Source organism: Lutra lutra, chromosome 12 (assembly GCF_902655055.1).
Source record: "Lutra lutra chromosome 12, mLutLut1.2, whole genome shotgun sequence".
Classification (NCBI taxonomy): domain Eukaryota; kingdom Metazoa; phylum Chordata; class Mammalia; order Carnivora; family Mustelidae; genus Lutra; species Lutra lutra.
The window spans coordinates 84,926,804-84,946,372 of NC_062289.1; the positions used below are offsets into that span (position 1 = coordinate 84,926,804).

The 19,569-nt window shown below is 46.7% G+C and overlaps 1 protein-coding gene across 1 annotated transcript in view; it reads right to left on the reverse strand.

The window, feature by feature from the left end:
* TMEM120B (transmembrane protein 120B) overlaps nucleotides 1–19,569 on the reverse strand; it is a 46,060-nt gene that overhangs the window by 17,943 nt on the left and 8,548 nt on the right. Inside the window, exons 2-5 of the mRNA XM_047696820.1 lie at nucleotides 8,284–8,402; nucleotides 7,319–7,435; nucleotides 3,423–3,482; nucleotides 2,667–2,762 (exon numbers count right to left, since the gene is read on the reverse strand). Coding sequence (XP_047552776.1) covers nucleotides 2,667–2,762; nucleotides 3,423–3,482; nucleotides 7,319–7,435; nucleotides 8,284–8,402 — 392 coding nt within the window. The remainder of the gene's footprint in view (nucleotides 1–2,666; nucleotides 2,763–3,422; nucleotides 3,483–7,318; nucleotides 7,436–8,283; nucleotides 8,403–19,569) is intronic.

A 19,569-nucleotide genomic window follows, 5' to 3' on the forward strand; every position in this document is an offset into this window, starting at 1 on the left:
AAGACAGGACAACTTCCCATTTTACAGATGAGGACACTGAGGCCCAGAGAGAGGAAGCAAGCTGCCCCGGAGTGAGATCCAAAACCAAGCCCCAACTAACCTGAGCTTAACTCCAACCACCTTTTTCCTGCAGCTTCAAAACCAAATCCTGACGGAGAACAGTACTAACTAGATCCAGCCTCTAGGCCTAAAGGCAGAAGAAAGAGGCATCGCACTCTCCAGCAGCCTCACCAAAGCCTCCCAAAGACCAGACAGCACGGGCAGATGTCTTCTGGCCACGGGAAAGACAGGAAGCAGATGGAGAGAGAGCAAGGGCTCTACTCAAGGTCACACAATCTGTGAGAGGCAGACCTGGACCTAGAACCCACCGTAGAAGGGCCTTTCTGTGGGGCCTCCAGCAAGGAAACCATCCCAAGGGGGCAAGAGTAAGGAAAGAGAATCCTGCTCCTTGGAGGCACTGGATATTAAGCGGCGGTCTCTTCCAGCCTGCCCAGCCTTAGTGCAAAATGCTGGCAGTGATCACAACGTGCCTTATGTGCCAGGCTCTACTGTAAACACTGCAAATAGGGACGCCTGGGTGGCTCCGTGGGTTAAGCCTCTGCCTTCGGCTCAGGTCATGATCCCAGGGTCCTGGGATCGAGCCCCACATAGGGCTCTCTGCCCAGGAGGGAGCCTGCTTCCCACCCCACTCTGCCTACTTAGGATCTCTCTCTCTCTCTGTCAAATAAATAAATAAAATCTAAAAAAATAAAAAATAAAGACTGCAAATAGAACCTATCCGGTCCTCTCAGCCATCCTCAGCTACCAAGTAGCTCCTGTGACCCTCATTTTGTGGGTGAAGAAACCCAGGTGGGGAGAGGTTAGGTCATTTGCCCAAGGTCAAAGAGCAGGACAGACTTCCCTGAAGGCAGAACAGAGAGGAGCTGCCTGTCCAGCCCCCATCCCCCGTCCTATTTTAACCCACGGAAGGTATACTAGTGTTGCCTCAAAATTCACGTCCACCCAGGACCTCAGAATATGACATTTGGAAACAGTGTCTTTGCAAATATAATTAGTTAAGACAAGGTCGTAACAGGTTAAGGTAGGCCCTGAATCCAAAGACTGGTGTCCTCCCGAGAAGGCCATGAGACAAACACAGGGACACACAGGGAAGGGGGCTACGTGACAAGATTGAGGCACAGGAGGCTGAGAGTGGCGGGAAGCAGCTTTAAGCCGAGGAAGGCCAAGGAAGCCGGCAGCCCTCAGGCTGGAAGAGGCAAGACGGGACCTTCCCCTATAGCCTTCAGAGCGAGCATGGTCCCACCAACACCTTGATTTCAGACTTCTGGCCTCTAGCACTGTGTGAGAATAGATTTCGTTGTCCCAAGCCTACCAGTTTGTGGTGCTTTGTTATACGAGCCCCAGGAAATGAATACAGAAAGGGATGGGGAGAAACTGAGACAGCCAGGCCCTCGCTGAACTTTAAAACCAACCACAGGTTTGCCCTTTGAGGGCCCCAGATGTGCCAGCGCCAGGGAATCTGGCTGCACATCGAGAACGTCTCTCCCTTCCAGAGGGGCATGTGAGCGGGCAGTGCCGATGTGTGCAGCCTTTAGCCTCTGGGGAAACAGGCCAGCCCGAGGCAGCAGGCAGGCATGGGCCCAGGACCTAAAAGAGCCTTTGTCTCGACATTCAAGTGGCCAGACCAGAAACTGGACTCCCAGCCAAGCCCTTGCCAGCAAATAAGCCCGACACAAGGGCCAGATGCCCAAGCTGTACTCGGCTGCCTCCCCTCAAGGCACAAAACCCAGGGCTGGGGGAGGAATGAAACCCCATGAGGCACTGGCCTTCAGCCTCTCAGAGCCGCGTGGCTTCTTCCTGCTCCAGAAGCAGCGGCTGGCGCTCTCTCTCCCCAGCACCGCTGGCGCCCGGCAGAGCCCTCCGCACGCAGTGCTAACAAAGCCTGGTGTCACCCCCGTTTTACAGATGGGGAGACTGAGGCTCTGGAGGGAACCTGCTCATGGTAACAGCCAGTCAGTCCCAAAGCCAGGATTCAAACCCAGGCAGGCTTTTTTTCTTTTTTCTCTTTCTTCCTTCCCTTCTTTCTTGCTTTCTCTTTTTATAACTGACATAATTCACATACCATAAAATTCACCCTCTCAAAGTGCCTAATTCATTACTTTTTAGTATATTCACAGAGCTATACATTCATTGTCTCTATCTAATTCTGGAACATTCTCTTCACTCCAAAAGAAACCCCTTCCTCATCAACAGCACCCACCCCCACCCAGCTCCTGACCACTAATCTGCTTTCTGCCTCTATCGATTCACCTGTTGTGGATATTTCATAAAAGTGGAATCATACAATATGTGACTGGCTTCTTTCAGCGAACATAATGTTGTCAGACCCATGTTGTAGCATGTGTCACTACTGTATTCCTACTCGTTACCGGAATAATATTCCATTGTGTGGGTGTGCCACTAGGCTCTTTCCTAACTCCTGGTTATAAGGTCTCTCCAGTAGTGGTTCAGTAGGTATTTGTTGGACGGATGTCAAGTAGACAGGACTGCTGTCCTGCATGAGAAAAGGCTCTTCTCTACCTACAATCGCCCAAACACTGCAGACGCAGGAGAGAGCTCCCCCCAGCCCCCGCCAAACCTACACACACCACCATGTTTCCTGTTACCTGTAGTGAAGGACAAATCGACAGGCCACAGCCCCTAGGAGCAGGATGATGGTCAGGTAGAGCTTGAACTTCTCATACTCGTCCTTGTAAGCAAATCTGCAGTGACAGACACCCCCAGGAAAGGTCACGTAACTATTACTATAGTTACAGTAATATAACTATATCCCGTCTGGGGACACAATCCTCGGCACCAACAGATCCTCTGCCTACCACCAGCCACTGCCCACAAGAACCTCGTGATCCTACTAAAGGAAAGCTCTGGCCTTGAATGAATGGTGATGGTCAATGAGAGAAAGAAGACCGATGGGCAAAGCTTCCCACGTCCCTGGGCTCCTCGGGTAGGTCTCTGGGCTGGTGATGGGGATGAGCAGGGGTGGAGAAGGGCTCCTCCCTAATCAGCTACGGCAGCAGAAACGCCACAGCTCGACTGCCCCTGGGACTGACTGATTTCAGGTGGACGGCACTGCCTGCTTCCCGGGAGAACCGTGTGTGATGAGGGGTGAAACGGAGCAGGGACTGTTTCTCATGGGAGAGTGGCAGTTCTGCTCACCCAACGTACTGAGTGCACGAAAAGAAGGAACACTCCCAAGGTGGTCTCCTCACTGAGCAGGAGAGTGTCAGAAAGACCAAGGGCCATAGCCCATACTATAAATTTTTTTTTATTCACACAAAAATTCTAGCTAGTTCATTTCTTCTAAATTGAAAGGGCAAAATTCCTGGATTCCCTAAAGTCAGGCGGGGGTCAGAGATACTTACTTGGCCTGGTTGCTGAGAAGGGTCACATTCACATTGCCAAGGACGAGATTTAAGTAGAGCCTGGAAGGAAAGGACTGGTGAGGGCTGACTCATTTCTTACCAGCCCTAGGAATGGGCCCCAACCAAAAACATTCAAACAATAAGCATGCCCTGAGCACCGATGTTAGAAAATAGCGTGCTACACTCAGCAGTAAAATTCTCACATGGAGAATAAAGACTAACTAGAGAATGAGACAAATGTGACACGTGCAGTCATGACTAAACCATTTCCCTCATCTTTGCTGTCTTGGAGACCATATTTCCCAGGCTCCCATGCTCGTGTGAGCATGTGACTGAGTTCCAGCCAATGAGGTGATGGCATGTGTACAATCTCTAGGTCAATTTAAAAAGGGTTTTTTTTTTTTTAAGATTTTGTTTATTTATTTGACAGAGATCACAAGTAGGCAGAGAGAGAGGGGGAAGCAGGCTCCTCGCTGAGCAGAGAGCCCGATGTGGGGCTCGATCCCAGGACCCTGAGATCATGACCTGAGCGAAAGGCAGAGGCTTTAACCCACTGGGCCACCCAGGTGCCCCAGAAAGGGTTCTTTTTTAAAACTGAAGTATAACCTTCAGTATATTTATAGGTATACCTATAGTATATTTTATGCCTGGCTTCTTTCCCTCAATACTATGTCTGGGAGGTTCACCCATGTTGTCTGTGTATAGTGTTCCCCTGAGTGGACACCCCACAACTTATTTATTCATTCTACTACCAATACACGCTTAAGTTGTCTTCAGTTTTTGGCTAATAGAAATACACTGCTGTGAACAGCTTTCTTTCTTTCTTTTTTTTTTTTTTCTAACTGAGATGTAATTCACATACCATAACATCATCCTTAAAAAAAAAAAAAAAAAAAAAGATGTTTTATTTATTTATTTAAGTGATCTCTACACCCCTCATGGATTCAAACTAACAACCCTGAGGATGGAAAGTTGCATCCTCTTCCGACTAAGCCCACCAGGCATCCCTGTAACATCACCTTTTTCAAGCACACAACTTCATGGTTTCCAGTATATTCACAACATTGTACAGCAACATCACCATTACTTAATTCTATACCTTTCTTTTTAAGATTTTATTTATTTATTTTACAGACAGAGATCACAAGTAGGCAAAGAGGCAGGCAGAGAGAGACGGAGAAGCAGGCTCCCTGCCGAGCAGAGAGCCTGATGCGGGACTTGATCCCAGGACCCTGGGATCACGACCTGAGCCGAAGGCAGAGGCTTTAACCCACTGAACCACCCAGGCGCCCCAATTCTAGACCATTTTTGTCATCCCGAAAGAAAGCCCATATCCATCAGCAGTCACTCCCTTTCCGCCCTCCACAGCACCTGGCAGCCACTATCTATTGCACATGTATGGATTTGCCTATTCTGGACATTTCACTTAAAAAAAGACTCTGGCAACATGGGACCTTTTGTGTCTGGATTCTTTGCTGTTGACCTTCTTATCTATGTCTACTGGAGGCCAGAAGCACTCATTTCCATTGGCTATGCAGACAGGAGTGGAATTTCTAGATTATAGAATAAGTGTGTTTTTGGCTTCCCCAGGAAACAGCAAACTTTTTTTTCTAAAAGGTATCTGCTTGCCCTCCGCTCCCTGGAGATGTGACGGTGAGAGCCAGCTTTGGCCGCGTAGGTGAGGACAATTCCCTGAAGGGTGGTGAACCAGCGAGCTGAAGATGGAAGCACCCTGAGTCCCTAGATGACCCCATGAGCCCAACACTCTTGGTCCCCTCAGCTCTGGACTGCTGTGTATGAGAAGAGAAACCTCCCCCTTGTTTGAGCCCCCGTATCACTGGGCTTTTGTTACGATAGCCCGTACTCTAATGGCACTAATAAAGATGCAAGTAAAGAGTTATAAAATCTCAGGGGAGGAAGAGTTTAATTCTACAGAGGGAGGAGGGGTCTTTGGAAAGGCTTCACCAAGTTGGTAACATTTGAACTGGGCTTTGAAGGGTGAGTAGAAGGCTGAGAGGAGAAAAGCAAACAGAAAAGTCTTCTTTCTAGCTCTGAATAAATTCTAGGGGCATTTCTGGTCTGATGTAACTGGAACAGAGATATAAAAAGAACATCAATTTTTTCCCCCCTGCCTAGAGATACAGTCCCTACTTCCTGAAAGAGCAGTGCCATTTCCCTTCGGAGAATCTCTTTTCCCCTCCAGGTTGCGGGGTAAAGCATATGACCCAGCCCTAGCCAACCAAAGCACTGCATCCTCCTGATTGGGTCAATGATGGTCATGTGACACAACGGTCTCAGGCCAATGAGACTCAGTCCTGGGACTTTTCCCAGAACTACAAAGAAACAAAGAGGCTTTCTCTTCTGGAATTGCTAAGCTGGCAGAATCCAAACCCAGAGCGCCTGGGGCCAGCTTGTAGAGAAAGTCTCCCTAAGAGCAAGACACACATGGCAAAGGGAATAAAAGGAAAGCTCATGGAGAGACAGAGCCTAACAGTATCATTTGAGCAGCAGGATCCAGCCAGACCTGCAGCCACATCTGCACCTTGAGGTTACATAAGCCAATAAATTGCCCATTTTTTTGTAAGCACTCTGAGTTGGGTTTTCTGTCATTTGTAATCCAAAGATTTCCAACTGTCACAAAATACGCAGAGGACTGAGGAGGCTGGAGCTGGGAAAGCGGACCTGGGCTGCTCTGTAAAAAAGCGTCATGGGGTTTCATTCTATGGAAAATTATCACCACCCAACTCGGAGTTCTTCCTGTGGCAAAAGAGGAGAAGCCAAGAGGAATGGCTTCAAGTGTAAAAGAGCTAGTAAGCCTCCTGACCAGGGGCTCTGATTCAGCTCTTAGGCAAAACTGGGAGAAAGGGCCACAGGGAAGTGATGGGAGTGCACTTAGCAGCCCACCTCGGGTTTTGATACAACACTGTCCGATCTCACTCTGGAACAGGTGGCAGTCATGTCACCTGAAATGGACTTCTCCAAAGGAGGAAGAGTGTTCACATCCAAACCTGGGCTGAGCCGCCTGAGCAGAACACCCCCCCACACAATGTCTTTGAACCTTGTAGAATTTGGATACCTGGGTCTGACTCACCAAGCTGTAGACAATTCAAGACAATTCATACAGCAGGCACTCGATACATGTTTGTTCTCAAAGGAAAAAAAAGAAAAAAGAGAGAGAGAGAGAGAAACCAACAAACACACTCTTAAGTGCAGAGAACTGATGGTTACCAGAAGGGAGGGGGCGCAGGAGGAGTGAACTAGGTGATGGGGATGACAGAGTGCCCTTGTTGAGATGAGCACTGGGTGACGTATGGAAGTCCTGAATCACTCTGTTGTACACCTGAAACTAACACGATACTGTTTGTTAACTATCCTGGAATTTAAAATAAAAATAAAATCAGTGGGGGCGCCTGGGTGGCTCAGTGGGTTAAGCCTCTGCCTTTGGCTCAGGTCATGATCTCTGGGATCAAGCCCCACATCGGGCGCTCTGCTCAGCAGGGAGCCTGCTTCCCCCTCTCTCTCCGCCTGCCTCTCTGCCTACTGGTGATCTTTGTCTCTGTCAAATAAATAAATAAAATCTTAAATAAAATAGATAAAATAAAATAAAATGTTTGTTCTTTGGGAGAAAACATCTTTCCTCTTCACCCGGGTGACACCAGGCATGCAGCAGGTGCCGGAAACCAGATCTTGTGTGTGGTTCCTCACAAAAGGCCTCCTGAGATCCCCTCCTGTTCCATGGGGGAATGTATGAGGAAGCCTCCTTCTCTTTCCTACCCTTGCTTCCCTCCTTTCCCCTCAACCTCAAGCCCTCGCAGGGAGTTGGGAGTCACCAGACCAGGTATGCTAGGCCTGGGCATCTGCCCGCAGCAGGGGTCCAACAAGCTCCCAGCTCCTACCCATTCTTCTTGGGCAGGTAGGCCTCCATGTCGAAGAAGACATTCTGCCGCTCCTTGATGTTGGCACTCATCTGCTGAATGAGCTCTGCCTCCTCCCGGCTGGCACGCTTCCTGCACCTGTTCGGTCAGAGATGTGGGCAGAGGGGAAGCAGGGGTGTTACTCAGACTGGAGGAAGAATGTGGGAGCTCTGGGCACTGCCCTCCCATCTTGCTATCTCAATGCTTCTTACAACCTCAATCAGTCTCCTTGCCTGCCTAGGGATCACAGCACCCACTGGACTCCTTCACCTGTGGGGGAATGAAAGCACTTTCCAAACCATGAAGACATGAGGACTGGGAGGTGAACATATGATCGAGGCCTCAAGAACTGAACTAAGTCATGAGCTTAAGTATTTCCCCCTGGGAATCCCAGACCTCCTACCACCTACACCAAAGACCTACAGCAACTTTCCTCCGGGAAACTACCTCTCATCCTCTTTCCCCCTCCATATGGTTCCAATAAGGCTCTTCTGCCCCCAGGTCCGTGAACTGAGCACATGACTCAGTACTGCCTAACCAGAGTCTCAGTGATTGGTTCACAAATGAACACATGACCAATTCCAGACAATTAGGATCACACCCAGAACTTTTACTGAAAAACAAGTTATTCTCCTGGGGTAACCCAACCAAGAGGAAGGAAGGCTGGAGGACTTATATCTGGAAGATATAAGTTGGGCACTGCTGGCGGCCATCTCAGTGACCATAACGGGGCAGTCAGCCTGAGCGTGAAGCCAATCTAGAGGAAGGCAGGATTTAGAAAGGGGGGAAAAAACAAACAGATTCCTAAAAACATCTTTTGACCCCAGGATCCAGTGATGTCTGAAGCTACTCCTGTTTTTTTTCCATTAAAATTTCCATTCTCTGCTTCAGCCAGCTTTGAGCTGGGTTTCTGTCCCTCAAAACCCAAGGAGCTCAGCCTCGCCTACCTCTGGAGTGTGTGCTTCAAGTCCTTCAGGCGCGTCTTCTGCTTGTTGATGGAGCTGCTACACAAAGTCTGGAGCGAGGTCAGCTCCTCCAGCTTCTGCTTGTAGATCCTGTGGGTTTCCTGAGGGATGGAGGGGCCCGAGCAGGGTGTACGGGAGAGTGTGAGTGGGTGGTTTTGCACAGCTGGACATGACTGTGGAAGTCGGTTTGAGAGCTAAGATGATACAACTACTACGATCAGAGAGGTGGCTTAGACAACTAGGACGGGAATTGGAGAACGCAGCACAGCACAGCACTTCTGTAAGGAACTCATGGATTTTTCCTACCCAGGTTCCATCCTTCCTAATAGGAACAGCAGCCAACTATGCCTCTGAGAGGCAACCTCTTGTCAACCTCTACTTGGTCCAGGTGGTTTGAGTGGAGTCAAGAGTCTCCACGTCAACAGCAGTCATGTGATCTGGATCACTGGCCTGGCCAATCAGTATCCTTCAATGCCCTAGCCACTGATTGGTTCAGAGGCAGTAGACACATGGCTCAAGCTGGGCCAATGAGAGTCAGCCCTGGGACTCTGGTTTATAAGTATTGGTTTAGAAATGCCCTCCTTCTTCTGGGTTTGCTAATCTGGGAGAAGGAACACCCGGGGCTGCTGAGCCAATGAAGCCAAACAGGAAAACAGAATTGCAATGCAGTACGGGACAGAATTCTCACCATCAACTGAGCCCTTAGATCTAACCAGGTCTGAATGTAATGCTTTTGGTGATATGATGCATAGACTCCTTTTCACTTAGGCCAGTCTGAGTTGGGTTTCTGATCCTGGCAATGAAGAGAGCTTTTGCTAAGCGAACTAAGAAAAGGACACACCTCTTCCCTTAGAGCCCCCCCTCCCTACCCCAGGCTCTGGAAATAACCACTCAGGACCGCAAGGCCTGGGGCAATACAAGAGACTTCACCTCAAGGCAAGGAGAATGAACACATTAACTTAACTTCTCAGTCTTGCTGTCCCAGCACAACTCCAACAACGTACAGCCGTATGCTCAGAAACAAGCCCTTCCCCCCAGTGTTCTGATAATCTATGACAAGCACCAACAATTTGGAGGAAACAATATGAGGGACAGGGACCATGAAATTAAAAACAATAACCCAATGAACATATTTAAAGTGTCTGTTTTCTTGGGTGGGGAGAAATGTATTTACCAAGGGAGAGAAAAAGGGGATAGTCAAAGGATGAGGCCAGAGCCTAAACCAGGTCTCCAGACATCTGCCAAGCGGGGTCTCTAAATAGGACAGTCAAGCCAGAAAATAAAGAATCAAAGGCAATGAAGTGAACAGGTAACAATTAGGAGCAACATCAAAGAACACTGTGAGCAAGTTTCCCCTGAACCCGAGATGAGAGGGCCTGGTCCCCTGAATTTATACAGCACCCTCACTCTCTCCTTCCTGGGTCTCCAGAGAGGAAAATCATGTCTTTTACGTAACTTTCTCTCTCTCTCTCTCTCTCTCTTTTTTAAGATTTTATTTATTTATTTGACAGACAGAAATCACAAGTAGGCAGAGAGGCAGGCAGAGAAAGAGGGGGAAGCAGGCTCCCTGCTAAGCAGAAAGCCCGATGTGGGGCTCGATCCCAGAATCCTGGAATCATGACCTGAGCCGAAGGCAGAGGCTTCAACCCACTGAGCCACACAGGCGCCCCTAACTTTTTCTTTTTAAATACTTTCAACCTTGCTAAAGAATTGTAGGAATACAAAGAACCTCCCCCCTACCCTTCACCCAGATTCACTAACTGTTGGCGTTATGCCGTACATATTTGCTTTATCGTGTGTGTGTGTGGGGGGGGGTTCTTGGTCTATATCAGGCAACAGTGAACTACAATCCACAGGCCAAAGCTCCAGCCACCAGATTTTGCATGCAGTAAGCTAGGAGCGGGTTTTGCCTGGCTGGGGGAAAAAAAAAAAAAAGAATATTTCAGGACGCACGAGAAGTCCATGAAGTTGAAATTTCAGAATCCGTAAATAAACTGCATTGGAGCACAGCCACACCCGTTCGTTTGCATATGGCCGAGGACACTGTGGTGCTGCGGCAGCGCAGCGAGTAGTTGTGACACAGACCATATGGCCCGCCAAAATCTAGGATCCTCATTACCTAGCCTTTCTGCCAAAAAAAAGTTTGCCTACTCCTTCCTAAACCGTTGGTCGTAGACGACGTGCTTCTTTACTCTTAAACACTTCACAGCACCCATTTCCTAAGAACGTGGCATTCTCGGGGCACCTGGGTGGCTCCGTTGGTGACGCATCTGCCTTCGGCTCAGGTCATGATCCTGGGGTCCTGGGATTGAGCCACGAGTTGGGCTCCCAGCCGCTCCCTCTCCCTCTGATGCTCTCTCCACTCCTGCTCACTCTCTCTCTCAAATTAAATAAAATCTTGACCCAAAAAAAAAAAAAAAAAAAAAAAGAACTCAACATTCTCTCATATATCCATAGGACAATGATCAAATCATTGTATCTCTTTAGGTTCCTTTAACAGTTCCTCAACTTTGCTTTCTTTTTTTTTTTTTTTTTTTTAGATTTTATTTATTTATTTGACAGAGACAGACACAGCAAGAGAGGGAACACAAGCAGGGGGAGTGGGAGAGGGAGAAGCAGGCTTCCCGCTGAGCAGGGAGCCTGATGTGGGGCTCCATCCCAGAATCCTGGGATCATGACCTGAGCTGAAAGCAGACACTTAACGACTGAGCCACCCAGGCACCCCTCAACTTTGTCTTTCATGACATGGACTTTTTTTTTTTTTAACTTGACACAGAGAGAGAGATCACAAGTAGGCAGAGAGGCAGGCAGAGAGAGAGAGAGAGGAGGAAGCAGGCTCCCTGCCGAGCTGGGAGCCCGATTCGGGGCTCGATCCCAGGACCCTGAGACCACGACCTGAGCTGAAGGCAGAGGCTTAACCCTCTGGCTTAACCCAGGCACCCCACGACATGGACATTTTTAAAGGGTTCAGTCCAGTTGTTCGGAAGAATGTCCCTCCATCTGGGTTTGTCAGATATTTCCTCGTGAGCGAATTTTGGTTATGCTTTTGGGACAGAAATGCCATTAAAGTGATGCTGTGCCCTCCGTTTCTCCTATCAGGAGGGACACAGTGTCTGTGACGCTAACTTTGATTGCTTGCTGCCCACTGCGTTCTCCATTCACAGTGACCAGCTTCCTATCTGTAATTAACAAGCACTCTGGAGAGAGGGAGGCTGTGATTTACTCCCTTTTGGGAATTCCGGGGTCCTCTACATTCAACTAATCTGCTAGTAATAAAGGAAACCCTCCAGAAAGGGACAGGAAGGATGGGGGCAGAGAGATCCCAAGTATGAGGCCTTGAGAAGGTGGGGCCTCTGACTCCGGAGTCCTCGGCAACAGCAGCTGAGGCTCCTGGAAGATAAAGGGCTCTGCTAACTCCTGGCACTCTGTGGGGTGGGGTTCCCACCAGAGAAAGATAAGACCAAGACTGCAACATCAGGCAGCCAGATGCTCACCAGGCCCTCCTGGATTTAAATTAATATTTAATTTCTTAAGTAAAACATGAAGACATTATCCTTGTTAAAAATTAAAACACTACTGCTATGCCTACAGTCTGCTATGAATATCCCACATCCTGTCTTCTCCCCTTTCTCCAGAGGTAACTACTGGTACCATTTTCTTCTGTCTATGTATTCTTCCAGACTGTAGCCTGGCATTTCTCTGTTCTATATAGACCTATTCCTATATATATGCACATAAATATATATACATACATATGACAGATACACACTGTTGCAAAACCAAATTGTTCCTAATGCTTATTCACCTTTACTTCCTTTAGTAATAGGACTCCACTGAGTAGTAGCTGGGCACACGGCCATCCAGTAACAGACATTTCTCAGCCTCCCCTGCAGCTACATGTAGCAACAGGATGACAAGCTGGCCAAAGGGAGGCAGGTAGATGTGACGTGTATAATGTCTGAACCACACCTTTATAAGGAGATGCTGGTCCTCTGCTGTCCCTTTCCCTAACAGGGATATGGTGACAACAGGTGCAGTTAGTTACCTTGAAACCAGAGATGGAAGCCGCGTGATGTCAATGGCAAAGCCCACTGTCCCTTCCCCAGCCAAGCCAAGCTCATGTGACCGAGCTTTGCCCCTGTGATGGTGTTAAAACATTATGGCCCATCCTTTAGCACTCCTCTCGTAGAGGTGGGATCTCTGTTCCCTCCTTTTAAATAGAGACAGGCTTGTGGCTGGTGTGACCAATAAAATATGGCAAGAGCAACACTACAGGCTCTGAGAAAAAAAAGTCATGAAGCCCATGTGGCTTCCGCCTTATTGCTGGAACACTTCCTTTAGAGCAAACAGTCCAACTACCCTGAGGCCACCATGTCGTACAGAAATCCTAGCCACACAGAGAAGTCACACGTAGGCACTCTGACCAACAGTCCCAAATGATACGAGCATTCTCGTCACTGCAGCTCAGACATCTAGACGTGTGGGTAAAGAACCACCAGATGATTCCAGCCACAGCCAAGTAAGCTACTCCCGTCCATTCAGTCTTCCCAGCTGAGGTCTCCGACATCACAGAGCACAGTCAGGACATTCTCATCATGCCCTATCTAAACTCCCGACCCACAGACTCCATGAGCAAAATGTAATCATTGTTGTTTCACACATATGAACACACATAACTGAACACCACTTATCCCGGACCACACCTCTCTTTGGACTGTTCTGTGAGAAAGATGCTCTCTCATTTAAGCCTTTTTATTTTTTTTTTTTAAATTTGGGGATATCTTTGTTATAGCAGCTTAGCTTATATCTTAGCACATACTTTTGATTTTTAAAAATATATTAACTAGGGGCACCTGGGTGGCTCAGTGGGTTGAAGCCTCTGCCTTCAGCTCAGGTTGTGATCCCAGGGTCCTGGGATCAAGCCCCGCATCGGGCTCTCTGCTCAGCGGGGAGCCTGCTTCCTCCTCTCTCTCTGCCTGTCTCTCTGCCTACTTGTGATCTCTGTCAAATAAATAAATACAATCTTTAAAAAAAAAATACACACACACACACACACACACACACACAGTATCAGGGCGCCTGAATAGCTCGGTCGTTAAGCATCTGCCTTCAGTTCAGGTCATGGTCCCAGGGTCCTAGGATTGAGCCCTGCATCAGGCTCCCTGCTCAGTGGGAAACCTGCTTCTCCCTCTCCCCCTCCCTCTGCTTGTGTTCCCTCTCTCGCTGTGTCTCTGTCAAATAAATAAATAAAATCTTTAAAAAAAATATATATATATATATAAACAGTATCAGAATATGGACATGATTCCACAAGTTTCTTTTTATCGCTCAACAATATGTCTTGAAGATCTACCAACATGAGAATGTAGAGATGTACTTCAATCTTTTTAGTGCTAGGCAATATTTCACACTATGAACATACTACCGTTTATGGAGCTGTTCTAATGCTGGACATTTATTTAGGTTGTTTCTAGTCTCTGCCTGTAACCAACAACGCAACATTGACTAATAGCCTCGCACTGCCTCCCTGGGCACACACACAAGCATCTCTCTAGGGAAGAGAAGAAGGATCACTGGGTCAGAGTATACAGCCTTGTTTTTAGTTTTAATTGTTCTTGGCAAACTGCCCACAGAGTGGCTGTACCAATTTACACTCCCACCCACAGCTTATGACAGTTGTCAACACCTCACCAGCACTCAGTGACATCTACTTTTCTACAGGCACTTCTCTAATCTCTGCTGGTGATACTTTCTGCTCAATCCTAAGGCATCAGACTGGGTAGGGATAGGAAATCCATGAGCCTTGCCACTATTTTGTCCCCTGCATATGGAGTCACTCCTGCTCCCCTTTGGTTCTTTCTCTCTGCCATTAGCTAGAGCCACTTCCCAGGGGAGATCTTATATTGGAGACCATACATCTGGGACCAATCTTGTCTTCAGTTCCAGACTCAAGATTTGTCAGTTAGGAGGAGGACAATGTGGAGTTGGGGTGGGAGAGTCAGAAACAGGGCCCTCAGTGTGACATATTCTCCATTCCTGGGGCATTCCTTGCCCACACCCAGACTCTGCTGATTCCATCTCGTACAGTCCCACAAGCAGTAGGAAAGGTTATCAATTATTTCTTGGATTCTAACTTTTCTTCAGACAGCTGCTTCCTATTCTCGCTCTTTAACTGTGGTAAAATACATATGAAATTTACCGTTTTAATAATTTAAAATTTCTAAAATTTTTCTGATTTTAATAAAAACATATAATATTATCATCTTAATAGTTTAAAAAAAAGATTTATTTATTCGACAGACAGAGACCACAAGTAGGCAGAGAGGCAGGCAGAGAAAGAGGGGGAAACAGGCTCCCTGCTCAGTAGAGAGCCTGATGTGGGGCTCGATCCCAGGACCCTGAGATCATGACCTGAGCCGAAGGCAGAGGCCTAACTCACTGATCCACCCAGGTGCCCCAGCATCTTAATAATTTTAAGTGTAGGGGCATCTGGTGGCACAGTCAGTTAAGCGGCTGCCTTTGGTTCCGGTCATGATCTCAGGGTCCTGGGATCAAACCCCAAATAGGGGTCCCTGTTCAGCAGTGAGTCTGCTTCTCCCTCTGCCCCTCCCACTCGTGGTCTCTCTCTTTCTCTCTCTCTCAAATAAACAAAATCTTTAAAATAATAATAATTTTAAGTGTACAATTAGGTGGTATTAGATGTGTTCACATCATTGTGAAACCATCGCCACCATCCATCTCTAGAACTTTTTCATCATCTCAACTGAAACTCCAAATCCATTAAATAATAACTCCATTTTCTGTTTCCCTAGCCCCTGGAAACCACCATCCTACTTTGTCTCTGAATTTGACCCTCCAGATACTCTATATATGTAGAACCATATATTGTCTTTTTTTAAAAAACCCAACAGAAGAGAATATAGTTTAATTGAATCATACAACATGTGAACCCTTCTAGTTCTTCATAATTGATGTCTGACTTCTCAGAACTATTTTGGGTGGGTGGAACTAGAAGGTATTATGCTAAGCGAAATAAGTCAATCAGAGAAAGACAATTATCATATGATCTCTCTGATATGAGGAATTTGAGAGGCAGGGTGGTGGAGTTGTGGGGGGTTGGGAGGGAAAAAATGAAACAAGATGGGATCAGGAGGGAGACAAAGCATAAGAGACTCTTAGTCTCACAAAACAAACTGAGGGTTGCTGGGGGTAGAGGGGAGGGATAGGGTGGGTGGGTAATGGACACTGGGAAGGGTATATACTATGGTGAGTGCTGTGAAATGTGTAAGACTGATGATTCACAGACCTGTATCCCTGAAGCAAATAATACATTATATGTTAATAAATAAATAATAAAATAAAATAAAGAAAAAATAAAAATAAATAATTTTTTAAAAAAACACATATTTGGGGAAAAATGCAGAGAGCTTTTGGGGGGGGCGTGAGGGGAGATAAGTGATTACATTTTTTTTTTAATTCCAGTCCGTTAACATACAATGTTATATTAGTTTCAGGTGTACAATATAGTGATTCAACCCTTCCACACATCACCTGAAGCTCATCACAAGTGCCCTCCTTAATTGCCATCACCTATTTAACTCATCTCCCCACTCCCCTCTCCTCTGGTAATGATCAGTTTGTTCTCTATAATTAAGTTTGTTACTTGATTTGCCTCTTTTTTCCCCCTTTGCTTGTTTTGTTTCTTAAATTCCACATATGAGTGAAATCACATGGTATTTGTCTTTCTCTGACTTTTTCACTTAGCATAATACCCTCTAGCTCCATCTATGTTGCTCCACATGGCAAGATTTCATTCTCTTTTATGGCTGAATCATATTCCATTACATATATATATATACACACACCACACCTTCTTTATCCATTCATCATTCGATAGACATTTGGGCTGCTTCCGTATCTTGGCTGTTGTGAATAATGTTAGTACGAACATTTGGGTGTATAAGAACCTATTTGGAGTCCCTGCTCTCAGCTCTCTCGGGTATATAACCAGAAGTGGATTGCTACATCAAATAGTAATTCCACATTTAATATTTTTTTTAGGAACCACCATACCATTTTCCATAGCAGCTGCACCATTTTACAACAGCTCTCTCTCTCTTTTTTAAAAGATTTATTTATTTATTTGACAGAGGGTCACAGCAAGAAAGGGAACACAAGCAGGGGGAGTGGGAGAGGGAGAGGGAGAAGCAGGCTTCCCACAGAGCAGGGAGAGCCCAATGCAGGGCTCGATCTCAGGATGCCAGGATCATGACCCGAGCCAAAGGCAGACGCTGAACAACTAAGCCACCCAGTCCTCCTCAACTGCTGTCTCTTAACGCACTGTCCATGGGGTGGTTCTGGGAGGTTGGGTGGGGAATACAATTCTTGTCCGCCCTCGGAATCCCCGGCTATCCAATGCACAAGAGCATGTCTCCAGAAGACCCTCAGACCTGTGTTTTGAAATGCTTCTTCCAGGAGCAGGAAGAGCCACACCGCAGCAATCCAGCCCTGGCTTTCATCCAGTCGGCCTTGAACCTGTAGCCTCAAATGGAATTGGTCACCATATGGAAGCCTTCTACTGTTTCTGCCAACTAGGCAGCTATTCCCCTTCTGGTTAATGTCTCCACAGTTTCTTTGGAAACCCAGCCCTCCCCATACTCAGTTACTGAAATCTGGCTAGGAATGGGGTTGAACTTGCCCCGGGTTCCAGGGCATGTGACCCGGGCCTGGCCAATCAGAATATCAGCCTCAGGACCCAACTGGCTGATTCAGGGACAGGCATTCAAAACCCACAAATCTCAGCTGGGGCGGGGCTGGGGGGGAGCTTTTACCAGAACTGCTTTAAAAGAAGAGCTCTTTTTCCACTAGTCTGAAGGAGGAAGAGCTCATGTGAGCCCAGAGCTAATGGAGCTGTCTTGCTTGAACATGAATCCAAATGATGGGAAAACGGGGCAGAGGGGCAGATGAAGGCTGAGCCCGGATGGCTCCATTTGAGCCCCTGGATCAACTCATACCTGCAGCTGGTACACCTCTGACTTCCCAACTACATCAACAAAGAAATGCTGTTTTGTTCTGTTTGGCTTTGCCAGTTTTAATTGAATGTCTTTATTTCAGAGGCAAGTGTCAGAATCTAGATTAAAATGCCAAAGCACAGAGTTCTCCTTCTAGGCAAAGATAGCCACACAAAGTAAGAAGAGAAGCCACAAATCTTGGACTCATTATTACCAAACTCTGGCCCTGGGTGCTATCATCCTAAAGACACCAAAAACAAGGACTTGGAGCCTCGTCAAATGAATCCTTCATCAAGCCAGTAACTAAGCAGACACCTAAAAATGTAGATCTTTGAACAGTCAAATTGTGTGTTTTTTCTACAAACCAAAAACCTTAGCCATCATTTTTTAACAATTTTGAGGTGTAATTCACATATATTTTCTGTGTAATTCACTCATTTTTTAAAAAGATTTTATTTATTTATTTGACAGAGATCACAAGTAGGCAGAGAGGCAGGCAGGGAGAGGGAGAAGCAGGCTCCCTGCTGAGCAGTGAGCCCGAAGTGGGGCTCGATCCCAGGACCCCGGGATCATGACCTGAGCTGAAGGCAGAGGCATTAACCCACTGAGCCACCCAGGTGCCCCTACTTCACTCATTTTATGTGTACAATTCAGTGATGCATATATATTTGCCAAGTTATGCAACTATTACCACATCATTTTAGGACATTACACCACCCAATAAGATCCCTCACGTCTATGACAGCGCTCACTCCTCCCTCAGCTCCCCTCCCTCCGGCCCCTGGCAACCTCTACCCTACCTTCTGTCTCTACAGATTTGTCTTTTCTGAATAGTTCACATAAGTGGAGTCATACAGTTTGTGTGTGGGGTCTGGCTTCTTTCACTCAGCAAAAACACTCCTGTTTTTGAGGTTTATTCATGTTGTAGCATACACAAGTGTCCCCGCTTTCTGAAAGTTCACGTTATGCCATTTTGCTTTTACGAAAGACCGCCATTAGTAGAGCAATGGCTTTTTTTTTTTTTAAGGATTTTATTTATTTATTTGACAGAGAGAGGTCACAAGCAGGCAGAGAGGCAGGCAGAGAGAGAGGGGGAAGCAGGCTCCCCGCCGAGCAGAGATCCCGATGCAGGGCTTGATCCCAGGACCCTGAGATCATGACCTAAGCCGAAGGCAGAGGCTTTAACCCACTGAGCCACCCAGGCGCCCCGCAATGGCTTTTTTTATAGGAGTGAGAATCCTCCTTGGATCTCTTTTGGTTAGCAAAAACAGGTACTAATGGAGGTCTTTCAAAAAAAGCAGTGGTGTAACTCGAACTTTCGGGAAGCAGGTGATACTCTATGCTTTACGCCATTTTGGCTTATGAAAGGTTTCACCGGAAGGTGGTACTTTCAGATAGTAGGGGGGAAGCATGTATTACTCTGTTCTTATTGTTACTTAACAATAAAAATTTAGTATAGGAGCGCCTGGGTGGCTCAGTGGGTTAAAGCTTCTGCCTTCGGCTCAGGTCATGATCCCAGGGTCCTGGGATCGAGCCCCACGTCGGGCTCTCTGCTCAGCGGGGAGCCTGCTTCCTCCTCTCTCTCTCTGCCTGCCTCTCTGCCTGCTTGTGATCTCTCTCTGTCGAATAAATAAATAAAATCTTTAAAAAATAAATTTAGTATAGATGCATCACACTTTGTTAATCCATTCACCTGTTATCGGGCATTCCAATTATTTCCACTTTTTGGCTATTATAAATAATACTTCCATGAACATGTACAAATCTTTGTGTAGACATATTTCCATTTCTCTTGGGTAGATACCTAGGAATGGAATTGCTGGTCATATGGTAAATGTACGTTTAACTTCTAAAGAAAATGACAAAGTGCCAAACCACTATTTTAATTTCTAAACTTGGCAGCAGAGGATTGGAACACGGGAAACACCAAACCCTGGGAGTCCACTCTCTGCACACGGTGCAGGGAGTACCAACTTATTAAATGTGATTGACTCCCACATCAAGTTGCTACCTCTAAAAATAACCCTAGTGCTGGGGACACCAAAGTAGACAAGCAGCTGCAAAAGAAAGAAAGAAAAAACTCCATTCGGGAGCACAAAGCAAAGCCCCCAACCCCTAACTTGTCTAGCTCAAGGCCAAAGAAAAGAAACACACTTGACAGAATATCTAAGGAAGGAGCTTTAAGCAGTTAAAAAAAAAAAAAGGATAATTATAAGCACTGCCAGTAAAGAATTAGATGCTAACTATATAAATTTAG